Source organism: Micrasema longulum, unplaced genomic scaffold (assembly GCF_059751315.1).
Source record: "Micrasema longulum isolate JH-2025_06_02 unplaced genomic scaffold, ASM5975131v1 h1tg001854l, whole genome shotgun sequence".
Lineage (NCBI taxonomy): Eukaryota > Metazoa > Arthropoda > Insecta > Trichoptera > Brachycentridae > Micrasema > Micrasema longulum.
The window spans coordinates 285205-312349 of record NW_028279028.1 but is presented as its reverse complement, the minus strand read 5'-3'; the positions used below and the strand labels follow the sequence as shown (position 1 = coordinate 312349).

Genomic DNA, 27145 nt, shown 5'->3' with positions numbered 1-27145 from the left:
TTTGAATCTAAGCATTCAAAAAATGGCGGTATTTTTAGTTACATTCACCATCACAACATGGCGAAAGATAAGAAAATATTTTGTCAATCTATCGCTTCGTTCGTTGAATTAAGTTCAACATCGTCCTTATAAAGCTTCGACCAATCGACACAGGGAACAAATGGAACCAACCAATAGGCGTAGTGTATTTTTTGACATAAGAGAAACTAATTGATATCCGAACGAACTTGATTAAGTTGTCAAAAAGTGGTGTTTGGTGATGTTTGCTGTAGAATTTGTGTGTCAATGATCAATTAACCCGTATTTATTAATGGGATCCGAATATAAATAGAATTGTAAAAAACATAATCAGTGTTATGTGATACTATACACCTGTGAAAATGGCGACAGGGGGTGAAGAATTGTGGAGAGAATGTGCTTCATGGTTAACGAGATGCGGTCTCCTACGGCCAGACCACAAGGCGAATTGGCCCCAAAGCACCATCCAGGATTTGGCCTATACCCTCAGGGATGGAGTGTTACTCTGCAATCTTCTAAATGTTATCGATCCTGGAAGTGTAGACATGAAGGACGTAAACATGAGGCCGCAGATGGCTCAGGTTCGTGGACTCAATTCCTAGTAAAAGTTCAATGTCATACGCAGAATCTCTCTTTACATATCCCATTTTAATGTTTTCCCCAGTAATTGACGTCATGTTTACCAAAACATTGATAATCGTCTACTTGGGTTTCCGTTTTAAACGAAAATGTCGAATTTACAACTGTCAAACCCAACCTAGACTAAACATCCACTTATGCATATGAATATTTCGGTTTGATTTTTGACGATTTTTTAACACTTTGTAATGTTTGATGCTTCGGATAGGAAAAGGAGTTGTATGTGGTGAGGAAATTTGATTGAATTTATTATTTTTAGTGCTAAAGGCTTGAAACATCTTGAAAAACTGTTCAAATATTTGCCATCAAATACAATAGCTGTCATTCACTTTGTTTATCTATAAGTAATAAGTCATGGAACATCTGCTCGGCTCTATAACAACTCCCGAGTCACATTTTTAGCTACATAAATGGTAGATTGCATTCATTTAGTTTTACCACGTACCTATATATTTTAAATGCATTTTTAAAAGAATCAGTGCATCATAATAAAGAGTTACATAAATATTATGTAAAACTACATTAAGTAGTTACTTATTCTAATAATATCAATATTACGATGTGTTTGATTGACTTAAAAAACAAAATCGTAAGTATGTTCTAATTTCAAAATATTTAAATCTATCATAATAGCGAACCCAGTGAAAAAGAGAACTAAAAAAAGAGGCCAACTGTTTTTCAACCAATGACAATTATTATTCTTTCTAAAATTTAAAATTACTTGACTTAAATCAGTACTTACTTAATGAAATGAGCCATATCTTATTATGTTATATGCCGAATGCATTTGTATGGTCTCCTCCGGCAGCCATATTTTCTTACTCGTGCAGATCTACGTGTATAGATTTGTGTTAGTTATGTCGATGTATTGATGTGGTTTTTAATAAACAGAGCGTTTACGGATTCGAAATTATAAATCAACATTCAAGCGGATGAAAATACAGTTCTGTGTGTGAAATAGAACCGGAACCCCGGATAAGTGTTTTCCACTCATCAGCTACTCTCAGATAAAAATCGTAAAAAGGAAAACGAGTAAATATGATTCCGCCTCGTGGTGGAGTGGTTGGCGCATCCGTCTACCGTGCTTGAGATCTTGGGTTCGATTCCTGTTTTACACGTCAATATTTCACTGTCCCTGGACTGGCACCTGGAGCGTAAGGCTGATCACCTTATCTTCATGTAACAGATGATTGAAATATTTACATTTGGTGTTCTTGTGTAGTACCCTATCCACCATCGAGTACACGGTATATGACAATGAAGATAACTTATACATCTGATCTCGAAACAATCTTCATACTGTGAAAATCAGTATCTGCTAATCCTAGCTGCCAGCTATTTTTAAAAACAATTTTCCTTTACAAGCACTCCCGGTTACATAAAATTCTCAAATCTTCAGATGGATTGATTTTAGGCCCTAGTGAGTTGCCATGATTTGCATCTGTAGCGGAGAATAGGTGTTATACACTCGTTATATTTTATTTTATTTTATTTTATTTCATTGGAAAGCCAACAGACATTTATACATTTATAAGAATCAATTATACCATAAATACATATCATAAAGTCCAATTAGAGGCTTCCACATAATATTGTTATTGTAAATGTTGTCACATAAAAATTATACATAACATAAAATAACTAATCATACAAAACTTATAATATTACTAGAAATGTAAATGAATATTGGTCACACAGTTGCACATTACAATAAATAATACAAATATAGTTGACCATACAGTGTTCATTTATTATGTGCCTACATACAGAACTGCACATCACCTGCATAATATAGGCTGCGGATTCAAGGCGCAACATCATAACTTGAATTATTTTTGGAAATTTCACTTTTAAAAGAAGTTAAAGATATGTTATTAATATCAATACAATTTAATTTCTGATTACACATATGGCAGGTTCTATTTACAAATGAATTTTGAAAAGATTTAGTTTTACATTTAGAAATTTTAAAAAGAGATTGGATATAGGTGGCATTTGGTTTTCACCAAGTAAATATCCCATCTCCATACAGCCTTTATACTATGAACTGCGCCTGCTATTCCTAGCTGCCAGGGGCGAATCGTCAAAGTAAGTGGTTATGCACAGCTTACCATCATATTTGACTTTTAATAATAATAATTTATAGTAACCATGTTTATGGGAAAATAAATAAAATAATCGTTATTTATTATAAATCACCATTTATATCTTTCTACAAAAAATATCTATGAAGTGTGCCCAGCGCCAGCGCCCAGTCCATTCTCACTGAACGATGAAACTAGCCGATTACCTCAGCTTATTCTTCCAGACAAAAAAGTACACTGTATTTTTCATCTTTAACCCAAGTCGGCTTTTTTAGTACTATAACAAACTTCCAGATTACAAATATTTTTAGAAGATTCTTTATTTGAAAACTAGTATTTCGAACATTATTTCCGAATGACTATTTTTCTTTGATGGGATACCGTTGACATATTATGTATCACATAGGACAGGTGGCGTTTGCAGTGGCCGTTTTAGGTATTATTCATTTTAAAAGAAATCGGCCAGTGCTCAAGTCTTGACAGTACTGTCAATGACAGATCATGATGTAAATATCTGCTGAATGTCATTGTGGTATTTGTTAATAAACTTTTGTACAATTTTAGTATTCTATTAAAATAGTGTAGAATAAAACTATGTATATCGCGTGATTCATAATAATTGTTGTTTGAGTTGATTTTCACAGAACCACAAAAAAAATAGTCATTTATAATTACATTACTTACATGTTATGTAAGTACTTTATATGTAGTACAAATTATTGAACATTTTTAATAGATTACCTATAAAATAAATCACGGCTCGCCACTGCTAGCTGCACCCCCAGCTCTTTTAAAGGCTCCAATTTCCCCTTACATACAATCCTAGATATTTAAAATTCTCAACTCTTTCGATGGCTCGGTCAGTCAGGGGATTTTTTAAAAAAGAAACACATTATTTTGAAATTTTCTTTTCTCTCTCTTGAACAATTTACTCTTTGATCCTTAAAGCATTTCAAATTTCTGCCGGCAGTGTGTACTAGATATAGAACACCAGTAAAGGCTATTTCTCTGTGTGGCTAATATAAACACAATAGATTTAAGTCATTTTCTCATTAAATAATAGCTTTTTTACTTTGAATTATAAATGAAATACTTAATGCTGTATTTGTTATTTTGCCTTTACAAAATAAATACAAATTCTGACAGACATACTCTCGAAACTGACAGTAGTATTTATGCACATACATAGTGTAAAAATAATTAATATTGTTACAACTTTTCAATTTATGTAGGTATAAAATTAGTCTGCTGAGAAATTTATTGCAGGTGACACATATATATATTTTTTTCTATTTATTAATTTAAGTATTTATCACTAAAATGTTTTGGATAAAAATATAGCTACTCTTTAGTGCTTTCAAATATACATTTTAATATTAATCAAGTCACATTATTCCATATTTATTTCATGATCATGACATCTGTGCATGCTGTGAAAAAATTAATACTTATGTCCAAATCATATTCTCTGCCATTGAGTAAAAACAAAGTCACTAACTATTGTGTCATTGAAAAACTTATCCATCATTTTCATTAAATTTCTGTAATCATTACAGAAGTAATAAATTACACTTTGGTAGTTTTTTCTATTTTAACATAATATAATAGTTTGGTTGGGACAAAACCTTGTCACTGGTCAATATAAAGAAGTAGTTAAAGCTGAAAATACGTGTTAGCATTTAAACAGTGATTATACTGCAATTCTACTAAGAAATGTCAATAGATCTCAATATATTTTTTAATTAATCAATGTTTTTGTTTACAAAAGATACATAGATTCATCACCCTAACTTGTAAAACTCGCAAGTCCACAATGGTCAAAGACAATATTTTAGCATTTTTTGTTAGGACTTCAAATAATCTGTATGTGTGTAAAACTTGTATATTCTTACAGTGTTACACTATTTTTTTTAATGTGTATTGAAAAAAAACTTCGCTATAATTTGTTACTAAAGTAAAAACTGTTTTTACTCTCCCCTGAACAAAAGTAAGTTTTAAGTAAGACCAACGATATTTTGTTGTTTTACATAAGCTAAATAATTGTTTTATTAAGTTATTTATTTTAAAATCTGAAGTAGTCAAGCCTGTATTGAAAGAGTCCAATTGAGGACTATTTTTTCAATATTCAACATTCAGTTGAAACATATATTTTCAGGAGAGGATTTTTTGTAATTCTATTCAAATCACGTGAACAATCTTTGTTTTCAAAGTTACACTCTACGACTAAGCCTGAGTTAGTCTGATTTATAATTTATGTATAGTTTATAATTTTCTTTTATATTTTATATGCGCCTAATATAAATGACTGAAATTATAGATAAAATATTGTATTTTGAAAAAACAATACGACTTTGATATTTTTTAAGAGTTTTTTTCAGGTTTTTGCTTCTTCAAATTGAAAATAAAAACCAAATCACCATGTGGAGCGAATATTGTATAGCATAGCTTGATACTCCAGTTTTACATCAAACCATAAAATTTTCCAATCAAATCTGTGTATTTTATACTTTTATTTTTCATACTACTGAATTTAGTATTTTTTATTAAAATCAAACAGAGATATTGAAGGGAATCCAAGGGGTGGGGATGGCATGCTGACCTTTGTTCATACATCCTTCTCGCTCATTTATCTGCATGGAGTTTGTATTCCTTAGGAATAATTTAGTTAATTTTCCTCTAAGCGCAGCTGGCACAGGGTTCCCGAGGATTTTATTACAGCTGCGGGATGCTGGGCTTTTAGATCCCCTCAATGTTGAGTTTAGTCTGTGTCTCTTATAATTAAATAAGTAAAATTCCTGTTTTTTATACATGCATCTATCACTTCCTCTGGTGTATTCAAGAGATAAGTTATTTCCAGATTAGGCGCATATAAAAAATAAAATAATTATTTTGTTTATTTAATTTTAACTTCCGTAATCACCCTTCCTTGAAAAAATATTTTCATAAGTATACCAGGAAAATACACTTTTTTGACGTAAAATGCAACATTAAAATAATATAAAATAGTTTTTGACTATTAAAATATGTAAAATCCTACCTCTCACGACCAACATCCGACTACTGTTAGTTTATATTGAACCTACGTGATTTGTGATAGAACCTCGGTGAATTACTTTTGTTCCTGCGTGAGTTGAGATTAAACTTGCTCGAGTTGAAACCGGACTTATGTGAGTTTAGATTGAACCTGTGTAAGTTTAGATTTAGTTTTGATTCAACTTATTGACACTCGTGTTTGTGTGTACAGTTCCTGTGCCTGCGCAACATCCGCGTGTTCCTGAAGGCGTGCCACGAGCGCCTGCAGCTGCGGGAGGCCGACCTGTTCGACCCGTCTATGCTGTTTGACCTCAGCAACTTCCACCGGGTACTCTGCACCCTGGCCCGCCTCAGCCAGTGCCCCAAGGCCTGCTCCAAGGGAATACAGTAAGTCCAGGTGTTTGGCACAAAACACCATTTATCGATACCTTTCATTTCTATCCTTTCCTCGACCCATTCTCACGGTACCTACCTTAACATCAAGATACAAAAACAAAAGACTTTGGATTCGGAACATTTTACATTATAAAATATAAAATTGTAAACAATACTTGCGCTGATAAACAATAAAATAATGATTTGATTTAAGTTATTTACTGTCAATTCTTGATGGAATTCCATTGTAATGATATAATAACTTATATTTGAATATAAGTTACAAGTTAAAAATACTTTGTACACTTCCACTTATTTGTTTGACCAATTAGCACTTTCACGTCACGTTCACGGCGTCTTCAGACTTTTAAATATTATGCGGTGCAAAGATAATTTATTCTTCTTCTTCCAAGTCGGTCCCTCAATGCTGAGGATCGTGATCACCATGAACACTTCTGATTAGTCTGTTCCATTCCACTCTGCCCTCAGCCCGACAAACTGACTCATCAAATTTTAGCCCCGTAGCCACCTTTATTTAGTCAGTCCATCTATATGGAATTCTACCCCGGCTTCTCCTACCTTCAACTCGGCCAGATATTTTTGTATTTTTAGATTGTCTGGCTCACGCCTAGCAATATGTCCAAAGAAAGACAGTATCCTTCTCAAACACATTACTGATAGACGAGTTGTAATATGGCGCTCTTCCAGTATCGATGCATTCGTCCTTCCGGCTGTCCAAGGCACACGCAGCAGCCTTCTCCAACACCACATCTCGAATGTCATCTATTAGTTCAAGGTCTTGCATCTGTCTTGTTCTTATGAGACTGCCATCTCTGTCTACAATCATTAGCCTTGTCTTACTTTTATTTATTTTCAGACCCAGAGCCTCACTCTCCAACTCTATCCGTATGAAGGCTTCTACTAGCTCGGTTTCATCTTTGGCAATCAGTGTCGTGTCGTCTGCATATCTCAGATTTGATATTTGTTGACCTCCCACTTTGACACCACCATTCCACCCATCCATAATTTTATAAAACTAAATATTCTCTTAAGTGTAGGTACATTAAAAAAAATAAGTCAAAAGAAATTCAATACATAACTTTTCAATGAAACAGAGTTGAGAGCGCTAATTGGTCAAATAAATAAGTTAAAGTATTTTTAATTTGTAACCTATATTCAAATATTTATTTATACAAATAAATATATATTACAAAAAAATAATAAAGTATCCCTAACTCTATGAGGCCAAGAGTCCTGTGTTGAGTTGGGATACAACATAATGGAAAGTGGAAGCATGCAAAAATAAACATTTATAATTATTACTTAAACATATATTTCAATAAACATCTGGACAACACGCTTAATAGTATATATATATAAAATCTATTCAATATCTCGCAGCAATCTCCTGCAATGGTCTCTTCCCTTCTTTCTTCTTCTTTAACCTTGATCTCTCCACTGCTGGATAAAGACCTCTTCCAAACGTCTCCACTTCTTCCTATCACCCGCTTTCATCATCCATGGCTATAGAGGCAATGTCATTAACCCATCTTTTCTGTGGCCTTTGAACACTTCTTTGGTTTGCCCACGGTCTCCACTTAATTATTCTGGGTGTCCACCTGCTATCATTTATTTTTCCTTAGACTTATATTATATCAATGAACTAATGGTTTATCATCGGGTGCTTAGACATTAGTGTTAATATTTTTTATAATAAAAGAGTAGACACAAATAATACCTCAACCAAAACAAAGTAAAATAATTCAAAAGTATAAAAAAGAAAAGAGGAAAAAAAATACAGTGAAATTATGAATAAACATACATTGATTATGGTTTTAATGCTCCTAGAAAGAAAAATGGTGGATGCTCAAAAGTAGTAAAATAATTCATAGTGCAATGAATTTCATCATTCAGTGTATTACTAATGAAGAACAGTGCATCAATATCACATTGAAGATAGGTCCACTCCCGTGCTCCGTTCCTTTTCTTAAATATTCCAACCTTTTACAAAAATGAATGATATTCGCTTTTGTTTACATAATACAGTCCACTTTATCGTTAACCTCTAGTTGAACAGTAAGTCCTGCATGTCCTACTTCGACAGTGAAAGCACTCCCTCCACCTATCCGAAAACAGTTTTAATGACTGGGTCTTCCTATCCAATTTCCCTCATACTAAAAACCTATTTTTTTACAAAAACGAGTTGCTTTTTAAAAATGCAATTTCGTAAACCGCGGTTTTAATTCAATTTAACTCTACGGCTTTCATTGCCCTTTTCACTGTGTGTTTGGCAGATTATACAGAGGACTTATGTCGAATATTGTCATTCTTCTTCATGACCTAAAACTGTGGTTTCTTGTATTAATTCAGTTACTAAAATGTCTTTCCACTATGATATTTTAAAATAAATTTAATAATGTCAATTTAGATTGCTATTATCATTATTTTGAGAAATTACTTAACTTCGACGCCCTTCATACAAGTCACCGAAAGATGATTTTTTAAAGACGATTTTTCAAGTCACAGAGAAAGGATTGTTAATACTACATTTGATAAGTACAATACCTAAGGTTAGGTTAGGTTAGAAATGAAAGTTAGGTTGATTATGAAAAAGGAAAGCACAAATTATTTGTTCAATTCATACCCAGAGACATTGAGCTCCTTTAACAATATATACAATTACCAAAAATGTCTTTTACAGTATAATATCTAAAACATGTTCAATATTTTTACAGGAGTTTTTCTGCTCAGAGAACACAGTCACAGGAAGACATTTATAGAGATCTACAATCAATGTAAGTACTAATCAATATTGTCAAACATTCTTAATTTTATAATTAATATTTGAACCAATGACTTGTTCAATCGTTTAATTTTTTTTTTGTTTATTGAAAAAAAATAATTACACATTTTTTAAAAATTTTGTTTTTAGGCTTTGACAAAGGAACAGTCATGGTTTGACACTAGTCAGCATATTAATTTATTTCTTTATCTACGTCCATAGAGCTTTTACATATACATATTATAAATAATTAAACATATCTGTTCCTTAAAGTATAAAACACGGGAGTCCACTTTTTGCCGTTTTAGTTGGGTATGCGGGATTACTTTAAGGGACCGTTCTTAGTAAAATGGTACCGTAGTGGGGATGAAGAAGTGGCTAAAGTTAAAAATGCAGAAATTATCGCTTTAAGCTATTTTTTACGCCAATAAAACACCAAAGTCCACTTTCATCATAAAAATATTTTTTTTAAAAATTATAAAAATTATAAGTCTACTTTGTTATAGTACAAAACACATTAAATTTCTTAGATTTTATAGCTGTTCAGATGCACGTAGTGTTTTTCTGGATTATTATGCTGTGCGTCGTTCACACAAGATATATGGCAAGAATGAATGGTAACCGTAAGTCGAGGACGACCAAGAGGGACGTGGCATGATCAGATAAACCAAAATATCAAGTCTGGTCATGTCAAAAGCAGACACAACCGAAGGGCATGTATGAATGTGTAAGTATGTCAGAAAAGATGTGTGTGGCGATCCATCCTCTGCCTACATCTACGGGGAAATGGTGTGATGGAAATAGTACTGTCGGTCACACTCTTTTCTATCCTTAGCATTCTTTTCCAACGTGCAAATGACACAAGACAATAAACTTGGAAAACCCAATTTGCATCTGAGCCGGGAAAATCTAATAAATTGAATGAAAAATGGTGTTGAAATAGCATTTTTGGTTAGAATATAATTAAAACCTTTACCTTGTATGTCTAAATCATGTCTTCTCATTCGTAATGTTTTATCCAGTAGTATTTTTAACGAGCGTTTACCCATACAAATGTCAGGGCTGACGCATCCGAAGATGACACGATGGCGCTTATTCCAAACGAGGAGGAAACGGCTAATAGTTCGGAAATGGCGGCCACTGCAGAGTCTCCCTGGGTTCAATTTAAAATACCAAACATCGCACCTTCTGAAGAGCGAGTGGAAGCCATTTACGAAGATCTTTGCTACGTGCACGTTCCCGCCATACGACCTGAGGTTTCATTGGCTGAATTTAAACATAGAAATATTGTCTTTTGTTTTAGTGCAGATAAATATTAGTTAGAATTTTTGTCATTATTTTAGTGAAGAAAAATATTAGCTAAATTTGTTCACGCTTCAGTCTTTAGAATTAAGTATTTAGCACAGTATTAAGTGTTTTAGTTTTATGTTTGTAGGTATTTATATTTTTTGCTACAATTATTATAATTAATTTGTGCATGTCTAAATGTTTTGATGAATGGGTACAATGTGAATTTTGGATTGGAACTTATTTTCGATCCATTAGCATTGTGTTTTTTATTTTTATCAAACTATTAATTCAACACCAACTGCCCTCACAGATTTACTCATACCTACCATTTAATTCCCTAGACATAACATTGTTATTAAATGTGTTTCCTCTACTATCTCAATTTACCATCGTTGTTATTTTTATTTTTTTACTATTTCCATTATCAGTTGCTCTTTCGGCCTGTCAATTTTCCTTTTTTCTTTTTTTTTTTTTTTCATTTTTGGACATCCTTTTATAAAAACTCTCCATTTTTCTTCACTCTTTTTTTGTTATATTTTCCTTTATCTATCACTTTTCCTATTTACTCAAGCTCTGTTCATTTTCCATCCTTTTTATTGAACTTTTTTTGGCTATTCTTTTGTTAAAAATTTTTAAGTAAGTTTTTCGGTGCTTTATATGGACTTTTTTTTTTTTTAAAATCCATCTCTTGTTTTTTTTTAATTTTCCATTTCTCCTTTGTTTTTATCCTATCATTTCCACCGTCCAGCGCACCCGTACGACCCCAGCAGCCGCTGGCCGCAGAAGAGGACCTGACGGAGTACGCCAGCTACTGCGACCGGATCCGCGATGAGGAGATCTACCATGACCTGTGCTCTGTTAACCCGCGACTGCGCACAACCTCGGCCAGCCGCAGTGCGACCTTCTCCTCAGGCGGGAGAGAGGCGGCCCACGCTGTAGGTGACACTTTATGTGGCCATCGGATCCATTAACTAACAACAAATGCTTTGGCTCCATCGAATCCATTGACTAACAACAAAATACTTTGGCCCCATCAAATCCAATTACTAACAACAAAATACTTTGACTTCATCTGATCCAATAACTAACAACAAAATACTTTAGCTCCATCGTATCCAATAACTTACAAAAAATGTTTTGACTCCATCAGATTCAATAACTAACAACAAAACACTTTGATATCATCTGATCCAATAACTGACAACAGAATACCACATTTAATACTCAAATTTTACTGCGTACAGTTCAGTTTGACAATGTCAGCATGCTATGAAAGTAATACCTTTTTAGTCTACAAAACTGTTTGGATTCATGTACTACAATATGTTTTTGGTTTGTTAGCAATACTGCATGAATTAGTCAATAAGCAATTCTTTAACGGCAGATCACACCGATGCTAATTATTTAAATATGAAGCATAAGACTGATCACCTTACTTTCCTGTAACACATGATCGAGATACACTGCGTGTACTACCCAAAGTGTCAAGTTAATTATACCTTGATAAAGAAGCTTGAGTAGTTTTGAAACCGGTCAGTAGAAAAAAATGTGGTTACAAACAATGTTGTTTTATATTTATTTTATTATATGTATATTTGTTTGAAAATTAAAAATATCTTCGTCGGTAACCTGTAATTGAACATTTTTAGAATTAAAAAATCTTATATATACTCATATTATATTTTTCACTATCCAATAATCTAACTGACCGTTTGATTGTCTGATTAATCTAACTAAGATTTCTATGCGTTTTCCCTTTATAAAGGAGAACACTTAGTTTGTTATGAATAAATTGACCGGCACCAAGACGCGCCTGTTCACACACAGTGTGTAAAGTGGCCACTTAAACCAGTCAATGACAGGTCATAAGCCCTGTAGATAGTAGCCCCTAGACTTCTATCCAGTCCTTGTCTACAAAAACTTGGACAAACTCAAAATATTGTTTATAGTTTATCTTCATAATCGCTCGGGAGAATTTATCTTCAACTCTACTTTCAAAGTAAAGGTATGGCTTTCGAATCTTCGGATTGTTTTCAATCCCCTGAAAGGTAAGACTGATTAGTATCATTATATATTGTGAGATCTGCAGTTAAAGGGTTATTTGTAATAATGCACAATTTTGTTTTCTATGTGTTTGTGTTGTATTATTACTAGTGTAAATGTACATAGGTTTGTAGTTCTGTTAAATCCATCAGTGTACATTATTTTATGTGTAGATCATATTTTTCCTGTACTGTCTTATCCCGGAATAATTTATGACAGCCAATATCAAAATTTGCAGTAGCAATGCACATCTCTTTAATGAACTATCAAACTACTGTACAAAAGTTTTTACTTTTTAATATTCAATTGTTCTTTAAAATATATATGCAGTAAAAATTTTATCTATCGTTTTAAAACCGGGTTGTGGTACCGTGGTAGTATTGTGGACTCACGGGCCAAAGGTCGAGGTCGAGGCCAAAGTCGAGGTCAAAGGCCGAGGTTCATTCTTCCAACACAAGTTATTTACAACTTTTAGGAAATGGCCTGAAAATTGAAATATTTGAGTAAATAATAAGAAATCAAGTATTGCGCTTTTAAAAAAAAAGTTACCCGTTAAAATAAATTTATAAATTTTTTAATGTCGGCCTCGTGGTCAGCGGGTTTGCCTACCAAGCTAGAGGTCTCGGGTTTGATTCCCAACATAGTATTTTTACACTAGAATATTTCATAGTCCCTGGAATGCGAAGGGAGTGTAAGACTGGTCATCTTTTTTTTTTCTAAGCCAATTAACAGGCGTATGTAAACCCTAACAGATTGGCATGATACTTCCATAATTTTAAATTAAAAAAATCATTCTCATAGCAAAGTTATGCTTGAAATTAGAATATTGTTTTTGTTTACCATAGACAAGCACTTTAATATAAATCTAAATATAGGATTTTAAAATTTAATTTAAATTTTAAAACTCTTCTATGATATTAACAGTAGGTAACCTTGTATACAATGTAAACCTTACAAAATATTGCTCCATTAATTAAAAATGTTATAAATGAATTTAACGACAACCTGATAGCGAATAAATGTATGCTTGAATTGGTTCCTATATGCAGCTTGAATTAAGTTTTTTAAAAATATTTTATCTGGTGTGTTGTAATATTTTTAGTTCTTGTTTTTATTCAATCATTTACGGGGCACATTGTAATGTTTTTCCGTTCAGAGATCCCTTTTTCTTATTTTTATTCTTGTTCATTTACTGTACTAATTGATTTTTGTGTAACAGTTGGCAACATCATCGCACAGTCTGGAAAAGCGGGACTATGTGATAAGAGAACTTGTGGACACAGAATCTAACTATGTTGACGTCCTCGGGAAGATAGACAAGTACTTTCTTAAGCAGCTAGCTAGTGTAATGAAACCGCAAGACCTGCAGCTAATCTTCTATGGAGTCAAGGTCAGTCATGTATTATTTGTTTCTCCATTAAAATGTTTTTTTTTTCTTACATTAAATTACTGAGCAATAGGGTGGTTGATAATTGGTGAACATGTGACCTCGCACTGAAAATATTGGGTTTTATTCTCAAACACTCAGAATCCTGTACAACTCATTGATCCAGAGCAGGCTTATACATAAATTTGGTTTCTTCATTTCAGGATTTGTATGAAATCCATAGTGGCTTCCTATCTCAGATCCGGGCGGCTACCTCGCTGGGCCCTCCTCTCCCTCCCCCTGCCCCTTCCGTTGGGCCCCCGTGCTCGGGAGCCAGCCCCCGCCTGGGGGAGGCCTTCCTAGCGTGGAGGGAGAGGTTCTTGCTCTACGGAGACTACTGCAGCAACCTGACAGCTGCACAAGACACCCTTAAAGTGCTGATGCAGAAAGACGATGTTTTCTCCAAACGCCTGGCAGTAAGGACACTGACCTTCATACATGCACTGGACTTTTTTTTTTACATGGTTTCAAAATAACGGTCCAAATAAAAAAGTTTTTTTTTTCTTTTTAAAATTTGGAAAAGGGTATCTGTTTATTTCACCGGAAATATTTATGTAACTACTTAATAGTTTCATATTACCGTTTCCAAATTACCTAAAAGGCTTTTAAAAATTATGATTGCGTTTCTTGATAACTTCAATCATCGCGAAAGTTATGACCAGTCTTATACATTATGTACACGGAGAAATAATGCTCTACCTCTTATAGAGCCATTGGACGTACGGACATAAAACATTCTAGGATTATCAATCGCGAAGTTAGCTACAGTTTGCAGCAAAAAAATAAGCCATAGGTACTCAGATTGAGAATAGAAAGCACAGCGATGAAACCGTCCATTACACGGTGGCCTCCGTGGTGTAGTGGTCAAGACGCTTGACTCACGCACGGAAGGTTCCGGGTTCGATTCCCGGTGAGAACACAAAAAATTAAAAATGTGATTTTTCTCAAGCCTGGGTGCGCTGTGATGTAATTCACCACTGTAATTAGGCCTCCTGGCCTGTTGTGGTGCAAAAAAAATGTAATGTAATGTACACACCTGTTGTTAAACCAAGCCAAGAATTTTTAATACTTTTGTTCTATGCAATAGTGCAAAATGGTACATAATCCTACAAGCGGGTCGCGCATTATTACTCTGAGCTTATGTGACTGGGATAATGATATGGTATATTTTTTCTCATTTATTATTTTCAGAAATGTCAAAAAGAACACAGCGATGGCAGAATACAACTGCGAGACATTCTGTCTGTCCCGATGCAAAGGATTCTCAAGTACCATCTCCTCCTAGACAAACTTGTACAAGAAACACAACCAGTAAGATGAATCCTCATATTATGTATTATAAAGCCGACTAGTATGTATATTGGAACCGATATTTCTTTCCGAAGACTACAATATGTTTGTGCAATAGAACCGGAATCATGGATAAAATCCTAATTAAGAAAATCTAATGGAGATAAGACCGGCTCGTAGTGTAATTATCGCTGTCGGATTATATCAACTCACATTTTCTGTTATTTGTGGATGACCTCAAACTTTTCATAAAGGTGACAACTTTTGACGATTTTCAACTACAACAACCACATCAAATGTATCTGGGGGTAAGATTTGTGAGCACCCTGACATTTCATGACCACATAGAGACAATCAGTGGTAAAGCATTGAAGATGTTAGGATTCGTTCTTCGTACTGCCAGGGTTTTCGGAAATACCCGCGTACTGAGAACTCTTTACAACTTCTCGGTGCAAAGTAGACTCGATGATTTGGGGGCCACATGAACTGAAGTATTCTCTTATGATAGAGAAATTGCAAAAAAAGTTTCTGGGATATCTCTACATGAGAGAGTGCGGGCATTATCCTTGACTCTACCCAACCGAGTTTCTCCAGGGTTTGCTTGGCTACAACAGTTTAGAGACTAGAAGGAATGTGTATTTGACTACACATTTTTATCGATTGTTGCGCAGTGTGGTCGATAATCCTGACATTATGATGAGCATTGGTTTGTATGTTTCTGATAATTGCCTAAGACAGCGTCAGCATAGATTGTTTCATATTCCGATATACAGGACCAACCTGCCTGTTGAAAGGGCTACCGCTATGCTGAACAGCATCGCTCTGGATGTTAATCTATTCCATGTACCCAAAAGAGTTTTCCGGAGCAGAATTCTCTTACTACTTCTCTTTTATGTATTTTTTTCTTTTTATAATATGTACGCCTTAAATTGAAGTTTGTAATACATATGTTATAACATTTTATGTATGTTGTATTTCAGAATCACGAGGACTTTAGGAGTTTAGAGAGAGCTAAAGAAGCGATGGTGGACGTAGCGCAGTATATCAATGAGGTCAAAAGGGACAGTGAAGTTCTAGTCTTACTTAGTAATGTACAGGTAATCAATCATTTATTCACATCATCGAAGATTAATCTATAAATGTCTCCAAGAACATGTAGTATGTAGAGTTCGGAGACAGAGCTAAGAGATTGATGTATTTATTCAATTTCACTGGTGCTATTCTAAATCTTCTCGCGGGGGTAGAGAAGATTTCTACTTACGTATATTTATATTTTGCATGCGACTTTGCTTCATATATGTCCACACCAATGATTCAACGTCAAATTCCATAAAATAAACAGTTTTATAATAAGGAAGTTCAGCCTTATGGGAAATTGGATATAAAAAATGTTTTCTTACACGCGGTAAAAATTAGAGCATTAAATTGCACCTCAAAGTTTCTAGAAAATGTATGAAAAAAATACTTAAAAACATCAGGTGATTAAAGACACGCCAAGCCAATATTGATATGACTTCTCAGTGATTATTTATTAAAATATATATATTATAAACTGTTAGCTCTCATTAATTTCAAAGTACCTAGACGAAAGACTCGTCAAGTACCTTCAATTAGTTGCAACAATTTGCAAACCGTGTACTCTTGTAATGCTATTCTGAATCCACTCTATGTACTCGGAAATAACTATTCTCATGTGCTCTTTGATAGTGAAACACATCACTCTAAAACAGATTATTGGTCTTTACATTTGTGATTCCGCTTGCCAGGAGAGCATCCAGAACTGGGAGTTGCCAGCCGGAGCCCGATTAGCAGACTACGGCCGCCTGCTGCTGGATGGAGAACTGAAGGTCAAGGCACACGACGACTTGAAGCTGCGCTCCCGATACGTCTTCGTATTCGATAAAGTCATGGTTATGTGCAAGCTTGTCCGGGTAAGAGGTTTTTTTATGTGTGCCGTGGCTCCATTCTGTTAAAACCACACATTCCCAACATCCATTTTGTTTTGATTTGCGTTTTAAAAATTACTGCCTTACTTCCTCGATGTTTTACGCTCATCTCGTGGACCTAATCTTCTTTTTGCCACACTTCCATTTTCCCTGAACGTGTTTACCCACATAAAAATTGTTTTGAGGCCAGGAATACGAGCTCAGGCGGCAATATTGAAGTGAGCGTGGAATGCTGCATGACAACAATGAGGCACTTCAGCCCTATGGGAAATTTAATACAAAAATAATTTCTTGCGTGCGGTAAAAATTAGAGAGTTAAATTGTCCTGTAAAATTTCTTAAAAATGCACCAAAAAAAATAAATATTTTAATAAAAATTAACTGCTTTGAACGACGTCACTGGTTCATATGAATTAACCAATGATTAGAGAGCTGTGAAAGATATCCGGTTTGCTTTCCGTAAACAGACCAATCGGCAGAAGAATAAGCGGACCTCTGATGTCACACGCAGAGTTATTTCAGAAATACAAAACATCAAAAAATCGTAGTGCTGATAATATAAAAATCTTAATTGTATGTCATAATTATATAATAAAAAAAAAATTTTTGGCTTAGTTTAATAGTCTATTAACTTCCTCGTTGAACGACCATTAGAAAAGTAAGATTCTACGGCAAATGCGCGCTGTTCCTTCTTCCAGCGCATTTTCGGTACTAGTGGTAGGGAAAAAAACTACCCTACCCACCCATTCAAATGAAACTATCCGTATCCCCTAGAAACCAAAACTCGCTCCCTCGCAATTCAAATCAGCAAATCATGCTGTCGCTCCCTGCAGAAGTTATAATAATAGATAATCGCTTGCAGGAGAACCAGTACTCGTTTCGCACCGTGCTGCGGCTGTGCGAGTGGCGCGTGGAGCAGTGCAGCGTGGAGAGGCGCGTGGAGGCGGGGGGACGCTGGCCCGCGCGCTGGCTCCTGGTGCGGCGCTCGCGTGTGGGCGCGCTCACGCTGTACGCGCGCACCGACGACGCGCGCCGCCGCTGGATCGCCGCCATCCGGGAGGCCCTGTGAGTGCAAACACTCTCTCGCAGTCTGTGAAACAGGCAAATAAGGAATGCTCTAACTCGGGGGTCTTTAACCGTTCTTTAACTGCTCCCAGAAAACTCCTATTCTGTCATATTGTGGACTGTGTATTATTATGGATAAGTTATATGGTACTATTTTCGTAATAAAATACCTCAAAAGCACTTTAAAAAAGTGATTCTATGCATGCATTGCATTTGACTTCAAATTTTAGTAAAACTTCTTGACTTTACCTTCATGTAACAAAAATGATCAAGTTACCCTGCGATTGGTATACCAATCCAGTGCCCTGTGCACCATTAGATGCGAAAAGAGAATGACTATGACGAATATTAAAAAAAAAACTACCATTTATAACTAAGGTTATCCCATAGATCTCAGATTCAACGAAGGATTTCCTATAAATCCCGGGGGATTTGCATTTACAAAGAACCCCTGAAAAGAACTCTGTCCATTATGCACCATCAGGTGCGGAAAGGGGAAAGTGATCAGCTGCATGTGCCAGTCCAGGAACATTGAAATATTGCGGTGTGAACCTTTAAAACCAATATTTCAAATGCACCCTTCTAGAAATCGAACCCAAGACCTCAAGAATAGCAGGTAAACAAGCTTTACCGCTACACGATTTCGTTTTCCAGGATTTTTACCTCAGAGTTGCGATCCAGTCAAAAATGCTCGTCCAGGGTTCCGGTTCTTTTCACACTCAGAACTGTATTCTTTATCCGCCCAGATGCAGAACTTAAATCCCCATTGTATTATTTAATCACGCTAATGTTGAATTGTTTTTTTTGTTCTACCAGAGACAACATGGAACCGGCGGGGTGCAGAAGTACTGACCACAAATTCGTTCTGAACACATTTGAAAAGCCAGTCACCTGTCATCACTGTTCTAAATTTCTCAAGGGAAGAATATTCCAGGTAGACCCTAGCTTACTTTTTTTATTGCGTGTACTATTTAACTAGCATGTAACAATTATTCTTTTGAAATGCAGCCTGTCTCGAACGTTTGTTAAACGAAGGCAAAACGATCAAATTGGTGCATAAATTTTCTCGGTCACTGTTATCAATCTACTCTGTGAAAATTATATGCCGCCTGTATACCATTATTCTGCTCTATGGATGCGAATCGAGGCACCTCGCTATCGAGAATAGATGTCTCAGAAGAATTTTGGGTGTGCGGTGGTTTGACTTTGTAAGGAATGAAGTAAAAAGAGAATGGACGCAGCAAACTCCTGCGACAACTGGGTGAGTAAGTCTGCGTGTATATGTGTGTATAATTATACATGTAAATAATTTTGCTGCGATCTATGACGGTTGTTTTTAGTGATGCCATAGAAAAAAGTGATACCATATAAATAAAATTTCCCAACATTTAGGGGAAAAGTTATTTTATGCAAATTCAAAATGCTGTTTTCAATTTTTTTTTTATTTACACATAAAATAATTTAAACATGCTGTTTTTAAATCAAATAAAAAAACAGATTACATAATATTGTTTGAAAAAATATAAAAATATTTTTAGTGAAATCATTGAAAATAGGTAAAAAAAATATTGACAATTTCCACTTATCACCGTTTTTACAACTTTTTTGGAAGTATATGTACACTATAGTGTAGTAAATCAATTTTATTTTTTTGTAATTCCTATTTTTTCATTTCCTCACTTTAGCGTTTTCCTCAGTTTTACACTTTTTTTCGTGCTCCCTTGAAAAACGTAAAAAGGGGGTTTTACTGTAGTACATTTTAGTAAACTACACCCTGCAGCTAACTTCACACAATACAAAACAGACACCCGCCAACAGAAACTAACTTCACTCAGTACAATCTAGTCAGTAAAACACACACACCTGTAGCGTTGAATTGCGCGCTACGAATTAAAATATGTTGTGATGTGCTCACGCAATTGAAAATTGTATGATTTCTCATCGCAAGTAACAGCGTACATAGGCCAATGGTTTTCCCTAACAGAGTGTGATTTAATTTGTTTTATATTTAATTCCAGGGCTACTTATGTTCCGTGTGCGGCAGCAGTGTCCACAAGGGCTGCATAGAACTGTCGGGGCGCTGTGGGGCTTCTCGGCCCTCCCACCCTCCCCCTCCGCCCGCCCTCTCCACCCCACCAGACCACACCCTGCACTATTACATGTGGTGACTATATTAATTTATCACTCAAACAACCACCTGTGTTCCGATTACAATAATTAGTCAACAGAGTAACCTTCAATTCTTCGTCAGTTACCTATAATGACGAAGTTCAGTAATTTCAAAATATTTTTTAATTTGTTTATATACTATCAAACAAAGCAAATAAACAATTATAACTACTTAATTAATTAACAATATTTTGAGTTTGTCCAAATTTTAACAAATATTAACATATTACAACAGAGATGAAGAACATTTAAGACTTCTGGACTGGACTTCTATATTACCTTCTCTTAAATGTTGTTCATCTCTGTTGTAAAATGTTAATAATTAATTAATTAATTATTGTATTATCACCGCTATTTATTTATTTATAAATATTTTTTTCCATTATAAACAATGATAATGAAAGTAGGTTGAATGCTGTCGAAATGCGATCTTTCGGGCGAATGTGTGGTGAAACGATACATCATACATGATAGGTGCACAAATGTCGAGATCCGTGAAGTGTGTAAGGCTGAGACACGCATTATCGACAGAATCAAGAAAGGGGTGCTGTGTTGGTTTGTAAGAATATTTACAATGCGAATGTTGATGGATGCAGAAATAGAGGAAGACCGAGAAAGACATGGCATGACCAAATCCAACAAATACTTAAAGATGGACATGTCAAAAGTCGGAATAATCGGCGCGCGTGCATGAGAAGATGTGTGAATGTAGAGGAAGCGAGATCTGTATGCAAAAATAGAGTGTTGTGGCGTTCTATCCTCTCTGCCTACCCTTACGGAGAAACGGCGTGATGGTTTGTTTGTATAATTTAAAAATCCCACAAAAACGGTTCATTGCATTGGCCACGCGTCACTTTTCACGATTCGGTTAAATTTTTTACTTTGTTTGTAACTTTTTAAATTTAAATAAAACATCGTCACAAATCTTGACATCACAATTTTCAAGGCCAAACATGTCGCATTTTTGTAAAGACATATTTTTTAATAATTTTATTTTTAAAAATATGTTCAAAAACATTTCTTCATTTGCTTTTGAAAATACAATGAACTTTTCTAAATCCATTTCACGTGTTTTTATCGGTATTCGTAGTATGTGATATTTCTCTATTGTTTCGAGTTCTGGTCAGTGTAATAAAATCACACCTGAACGAGGAAACATAACTGACAAATAGTAAAGAAAACATTGGTTTAATGGGCATTTACTGTACAAACGGCTGACTTGCAGGCATTCTATGACATCATTTGACATGATCGGATTAGTTTGTAGGAACAACAAACGGTATGTTTTTATTTTAAACATTTAAAAGTTGAACCCTGTACAATTATAATTTGTAACGTCATTTCTTTTTTACTTGAGATTGAAGAGAAAGATTTGAATCTTAATGAATACCTCTTACATTTTATAATTATACTTGGGGTAAAATCACAACCTGTGATTGAATTGGAGAGTTGCTGTGATTTTCCAAACTATTTACATCTCGGGGAGAGCGGTAAAATAGATTTGTTAATCATTCGCATAACATATCGATTGATCGTTCAATGTCCTATGCACCTCAGGGTGCAGATAGGGATATTATTATAATGCTTAGTGGAGTTGGCTATGTGTAATAAATAAATACTTGCAGGTTTGTGGGGGAGATGGGGAGAGATGTTGCCACAACCCGCCTGGAGAGGCGAGTGGACGGGACCTTCCTCCTGCGTGTTCGTCCCCAGCCCACGCAGGGACCCCACGACACCCAGTACGCCCTGAGCCTCAAGTTAGTAAACGCTAACCTGCCACTGCTCGTGATCATGAGTTGTCACCAGAAACTCTTAGCTATAAAAGTCTACATTATTGCATATCTATAATTCAAAATAAAATATTCAAGTTAGTATATGACCTCTGATTGACCTGAAATTTTCAAATAAAAAAAAAAAAATTAATAATAAAAAAACAATTAAAAACCAAACCTGTTAGATTTAGGGAATTTTGGGATTACTGAAATCTTTAAAAAAATGTTAAAACCAATTTTTCAGGAGACTGAACTTTTGAAGCTACGAGAAATCTATTGTCAGCAATGTCTAAAATATGTTTTTATGTGCCAACATTTATTTCCTAAAAATTTTAATAGATATAGTTGAATAGTTTACTTGAAATCCCTTATTGTAAACTCTCATTTTTCATAGGCCCAAAACTGATCAATCCATTTCATAAGGACGATATGATAGAGATTCATTATTTGAATTCGTTTGGATTTAAAGTTTTATTGAAATTATGGATAAAAAAAGCAGATTTAAATTAATTAATTAATAATTTTCTCATTTTTATGAACAAAAAAATTGTGTTCTAATATAAGCACTTATTTTTTTTATATCTATCTCATTCTTCCAATAGCCTTTATTGAAATTTAAAATAAAATGTGTATGCCTTTGTAGGATTTTTTTTTGTGTTCATGTTTACCTATTGAAAAAGGCAAAGAAAAAATAAAAATATAAAATAATGAGAATTCAGCCCTACAGGAAATTGGATACAATAAATGTTTTCTTGAACTCGGTAAAAATTGGAGCATTAAATTGTATGGCAAAGTTTCCTGAAAATGTACGAAAAAAATAATAAAAAACATTTTGATAAAAACAAACTATATTTTGAGTTTGTCCAAATTTTTGTAGACAAGGACTGGATTCAACTCCCTGGGGAGCTGTTTATATGAACATATTACAACAGAGATGAAGATTAACTTCACAAACATCAACAGATGAAAGAATTGAAGGAATATAGATGTTCAAATATAGGCAGAATGGTGAATGTTACACAGTGTGTAAAGTGGCCACTTAAACCAGCCATTGACAGGCCATAAGCCCTGTAGATGCCTAGACTTCTATATTACCTTTTCTTAAATGTTCTTCATCTCTGTTGTAATATGTTAATAAAAACAAACTACTTTGAACGACGTCACTGGTTCATATGAATCAACCAATTATGAGATTTGATGAAGATTTCCGGTTCACACTTCATCTACATTCATACATCTTATCATAACTCTTATTGCATGTCACGGACTCGCTGTATTGTTTGTATTGATTGATTTTAGAACCGACAACACGGTGAAACACATGCGAGTTTGTAGGCGCCCTATAGACAATGTACAACACTACTTCCTCTCCGAGTCGAGATTCTTCCGGAGCATAGTAGAGCTTGTGTCATACTACGAGAAGACCAGCTTAGGAGAAAACTTCGTCGGGTATTGTATTTGTTTATTTATATGCTATAAACTTTTAAATCATTAAAAAAGGAATGCCCCACGCTCAGATGCTGAAGTCTTTGTGGGCATATTTTCCAAATTATGTTATAGCTTAATTTTAAGATGTATTTTTGTAATTAAAATTCTATGTAAATATATGTATGGAAAAATAAACAATATCTGCATCAGGCCAAATGGAACTGGAATTTTCGACGATTGGTAACCATTGTGATGCGTTCGCGTACCAAACTATGGTCCCGGGTTCTAATTCTGGTTATATCGAGTGAAACGAATGCTAACACAGTGTGTAAGCAATTTAAACCGGATTGTGGTTCGGTGGTTGTGTGGCGGACTCACACATCAAGTCTGAAGTTCGAATCTCGCAACTTAATTCTCATTTCCAGGGCAGAATTCGTGGTTTATTAACTAAAATACACTCAATCACAGAAGGTTCCGGGTTTAATTTCCGAAGAGAACACAAAAATTTATTATTTGTTTTGCTAAAGAGCATCAATTTTCCATATACCGGGCTCGTGCAAATATGTAGCGGCAAACCGCATTTTCTTTAATAATATGAAACTTGCTTTGTCGCAACAGAGAGGAAAACATTTTTAAGAAGGGAATATGGAAGTCTAGGCATTTACATTGACCTGTCATTGGAAAAGAAGAAGTATAGAAATTGGAAAATTGTTCCGTTTTTCAGTTTTTTTGTTCAGCCAGATGATTTTCACCCACATGATAAAGGTTTCGGCTCTTACTTCACAAAAGTCAACAGATGGAAGAGTTGAGGAAATGTAGATGTTTAAACATGGGCAGAATAGTGAATGTTACACAGCGTGTAAAGTGGCCACTTAAACCAGCCAATGACAGGTCATAAGCCCTGTAAATGCCTAGACTTCCATGTTTCCCTCTCTGTTGCAACAAATTTAGGTCTAAATAACTGCATAGGGAGGAAATCCGGCCAGTCTGAAAACATTGGGACTTTCTCAAGACATTGTTGAATATGAAACTTCTTTATTTTAATGCCAATAACATGATTAAATCATATCTATGAACTCATTTCTTACCTTTGAAACTTCTTTATATTAGAAAACTTATTTAAATTACTATAAACCATAAAAAAACAAAACAAAAATAGAAGTGTTTATCTCAAAATAATTATTTTCAACTTGCGTCTTTCTGCTTTAGCACATTAGCAAAGTTATTATGTATAAAATCTCCTAAAAGCACTAAAAAATATATCAGTTTACCAACCATTGTGTAAAAAATTTCAATGCAAAAATATGTTTTTAAAAAAAACAAGTTATGAGAGGTTTTATGAGTGGTGGTTGCGCGAGTGGTTGATGGGATTGAGTGGTTTGTGGCCGGATGGACCGCCAGTGGATGAAGGTCCACCTATCCTACCCATTCTGTGATCTCCCAACTTTCAATATTTGTTATTCTCCTCGTCTCTATGGCCATGGGTAGCTACGGTTGCTATGGGAACAATTTTCCATATCCGTAGCAACCAGCATCAACAATCACACATTTTTTCTCTTCTTGATAATTTCTGTCAACTACCGCATGTTCATAACTTTACCTGCTCGTCCTTTAATCATCTGCCCGCATCTGAACAAGCCAGGACTTAGAGATATCATCCGGATTCCTGTTCCTGATTCCCTTTCCTGTCTTCCTAAAGGTAGGATTTTTGTTTGCTGTGGTTTGTTTGGCCGCTTACTGTTCTTTTCCGCATTGCCATCATCGCGCAAACGCTTATTTCCCCGCAAAAATTAACACGGATCAACGATTCAGTCAGATAATACCCACACAAAATTATAATCGCCACCCCAAGTGGAAAAACGTATTTTGTGTTAGTCAATATTTTTCCTCCTGTACAATTTTTTAGTACCTGTTTCCTCTTAAATGATTTTTTTGTATATCTAGGCTAAACGTCGTGTTGCGCTGGCCTTTCCGTCGCGTTGTTGCCACCGCCACCCACGACTTCCGACCCTCAGACGCAGGTCAGCTACCACTGCGCAGCGGAGCCAAGGTGCTGGTCCTCAGTAAGGAAGGAGACGCTCGCGGCTGGTGGAAGGGCCGACCCTTAGATAGAGTAAGCGCCCATCAATCATATTTATGCTTTTCTTTGGTCCGTAAAATAGAGCCAGAACCTCGAGAAGTCAGCTAAAATGTAATTAAAAATTTAATCAGGTCGTAGTCCCGTGGCTAGTGTCGAGGACTTACGGATCAAAGGTTCGAGGTTCGCACCCTGCTCTACCGCAACTTTATTCTCATTTTCTAATTTGTAGCGAGTTAGTTGCAACTCGTTGAAAATGGCTCCCAAAATTTAAAAATTTGGATAAATTAAAAGAACACAGATGTTTCAATGCTATATTACGCAATATGTATATTTCCACAGCACTCGGACAGTCAATCCGGCTACTTCCCTAAGGACTGTGTGAGAGAAGACCCTGAATTTCTCGGGAGCCTCGACTGAACTTACCCTAGATCTACTCACCAATATTCCTCACTAGTTTCTACTTCTGACAGACTACAGCATTATGACAACTCTGCATGCATCACTCAGTTTTTTCTACACTACAACAGGTCACGACATTATCGCTAATTCTATTCAGAAACATCTCAAAAACAATGTGAATGGAGACGAAAAAGAGTTTTGTAACTACTACTGATTTTAACACTAGCGACACCAAATTTGATAATTTTTATTAAACACCGTCTAAGGAGTTAATTTACTGATGTTGAACACTACCTCCTTCGCATCCAACCCCGGAAAGAGCTTGCTGACTAACAGACTTGAGAATCGACAGAAAAGCCTTCCTGGTAAAGTTATTGGTGCAGCGACCGGACAAACACAAAAATTCATAATGCTTCCTATTATATATTTTGAGGTATTATATATGCAAGCCCTTAAGATTGTTTGTCCTCCATCCTTGCGATATAACCAGCCCAGCATTTTTTAAATTTAGTTGCTGCTGGTTTTTAAGTGTTACCTTAAGAGGTAAGCTATTAGAACACCAGCACCCTCAATTGGACGGTGTTTATCCGGACTCTTATGCCATGTGTTGTTTCCATTATTTCAGTTTAACAACTAGAGTATTTGAAAGGCTGTAAAAATCTAAGAAATTATATGTAAATCAGTTAAATACTCAATGAAAGCCTGGAACTATTAGTAAAATTTAGCAAATATCCGTATTACAATTTAATTCCCATTTTAAATTATGTACTTCTAAAAACAAAATTAAAACACGTTATTTTGAGCTGGTACTGCATAGAATTATCGCCGTGTTACTTTTGTGGTGTAGTTTTGCATGGTTTACAATTATTTATCAATTTATTTGGTAACAGTAATAAATCAATGTGATTTTATGTTAAGTTGTTACATAAAATGACATAAATAAATATGTATATTTGATAAAACAGCAATATACATTTGAGACCTACCATAATTCAAACAGAAATCTCAATTTCTTAAAAATTGACAACCTTAAATGAATAAAAATAAAATGTAGCTCTCTTCAAAGTTTCCGGTAGCTGTACAACACAGTTGAATTATTCTATATTTCCAAGGAATCGAGGATTTCCGTTTTTTTATGATCGGCCTCATTTCTGAATTGATGATAATACAAATTTCTATTCAAATTTATTTAGTGCAATAATGTAGCAATAATATATTTTCCTTTGATGGATTACGTTCAAAGAAAACATAATTTTCTTATTTTAAAATTTAATATGCAAATATTTTGAAGCTGTTTTGTGTATTTT

General features: G+C 34.9%; 1 protein-coding gene across 2 annotated transcripts; it reads left to right on the top strand.

Moving 5' to 3' along the window:
• The first annotated feature begins 42 nt into the window (after positions 1-42).
• On the top strand, positions 43-26111 carry LOC148273736 (protein vav-like). Of its 2 annotated transcripts, none has more exons than XM_088238280.1 (16): positions 43-599; positions 5986-6161; positions 8885-8944; positions 10970-11156; positions 13484-13654; positions 13855-14106; positions 14882-15001; positions 15961-16077; positions 16747-16911; positions 17788-17990; positions 18807-18924; positions 20009-20154; positions 21785-21916; positions 23231-23380; positions 25304-25472; positions 25779-26111. In XM_088238280.1, the coding sequence occupies exons 1-16, from the start codon at positions 381-383 to the stop codon at positions 25854-25856; spliced, it is 2463 nt and encodes an 820-aa protein (XP_088094406.1). In that variant the 5' UTR covers positions 43-380; the 3' UTR covers positions 25857-26111. The 2 variants fall into 2 exon arrangements, with proteins under 2 accessions (XP_088094406.1, XP_088094407.1); XM_088238281.1 differs by lacking the exon at positions 43-599 and adding an exon at positions 978-1246.
• The last annotated feature ends 1034 nt before the right edge of the window (positions 26112-27145 follow it).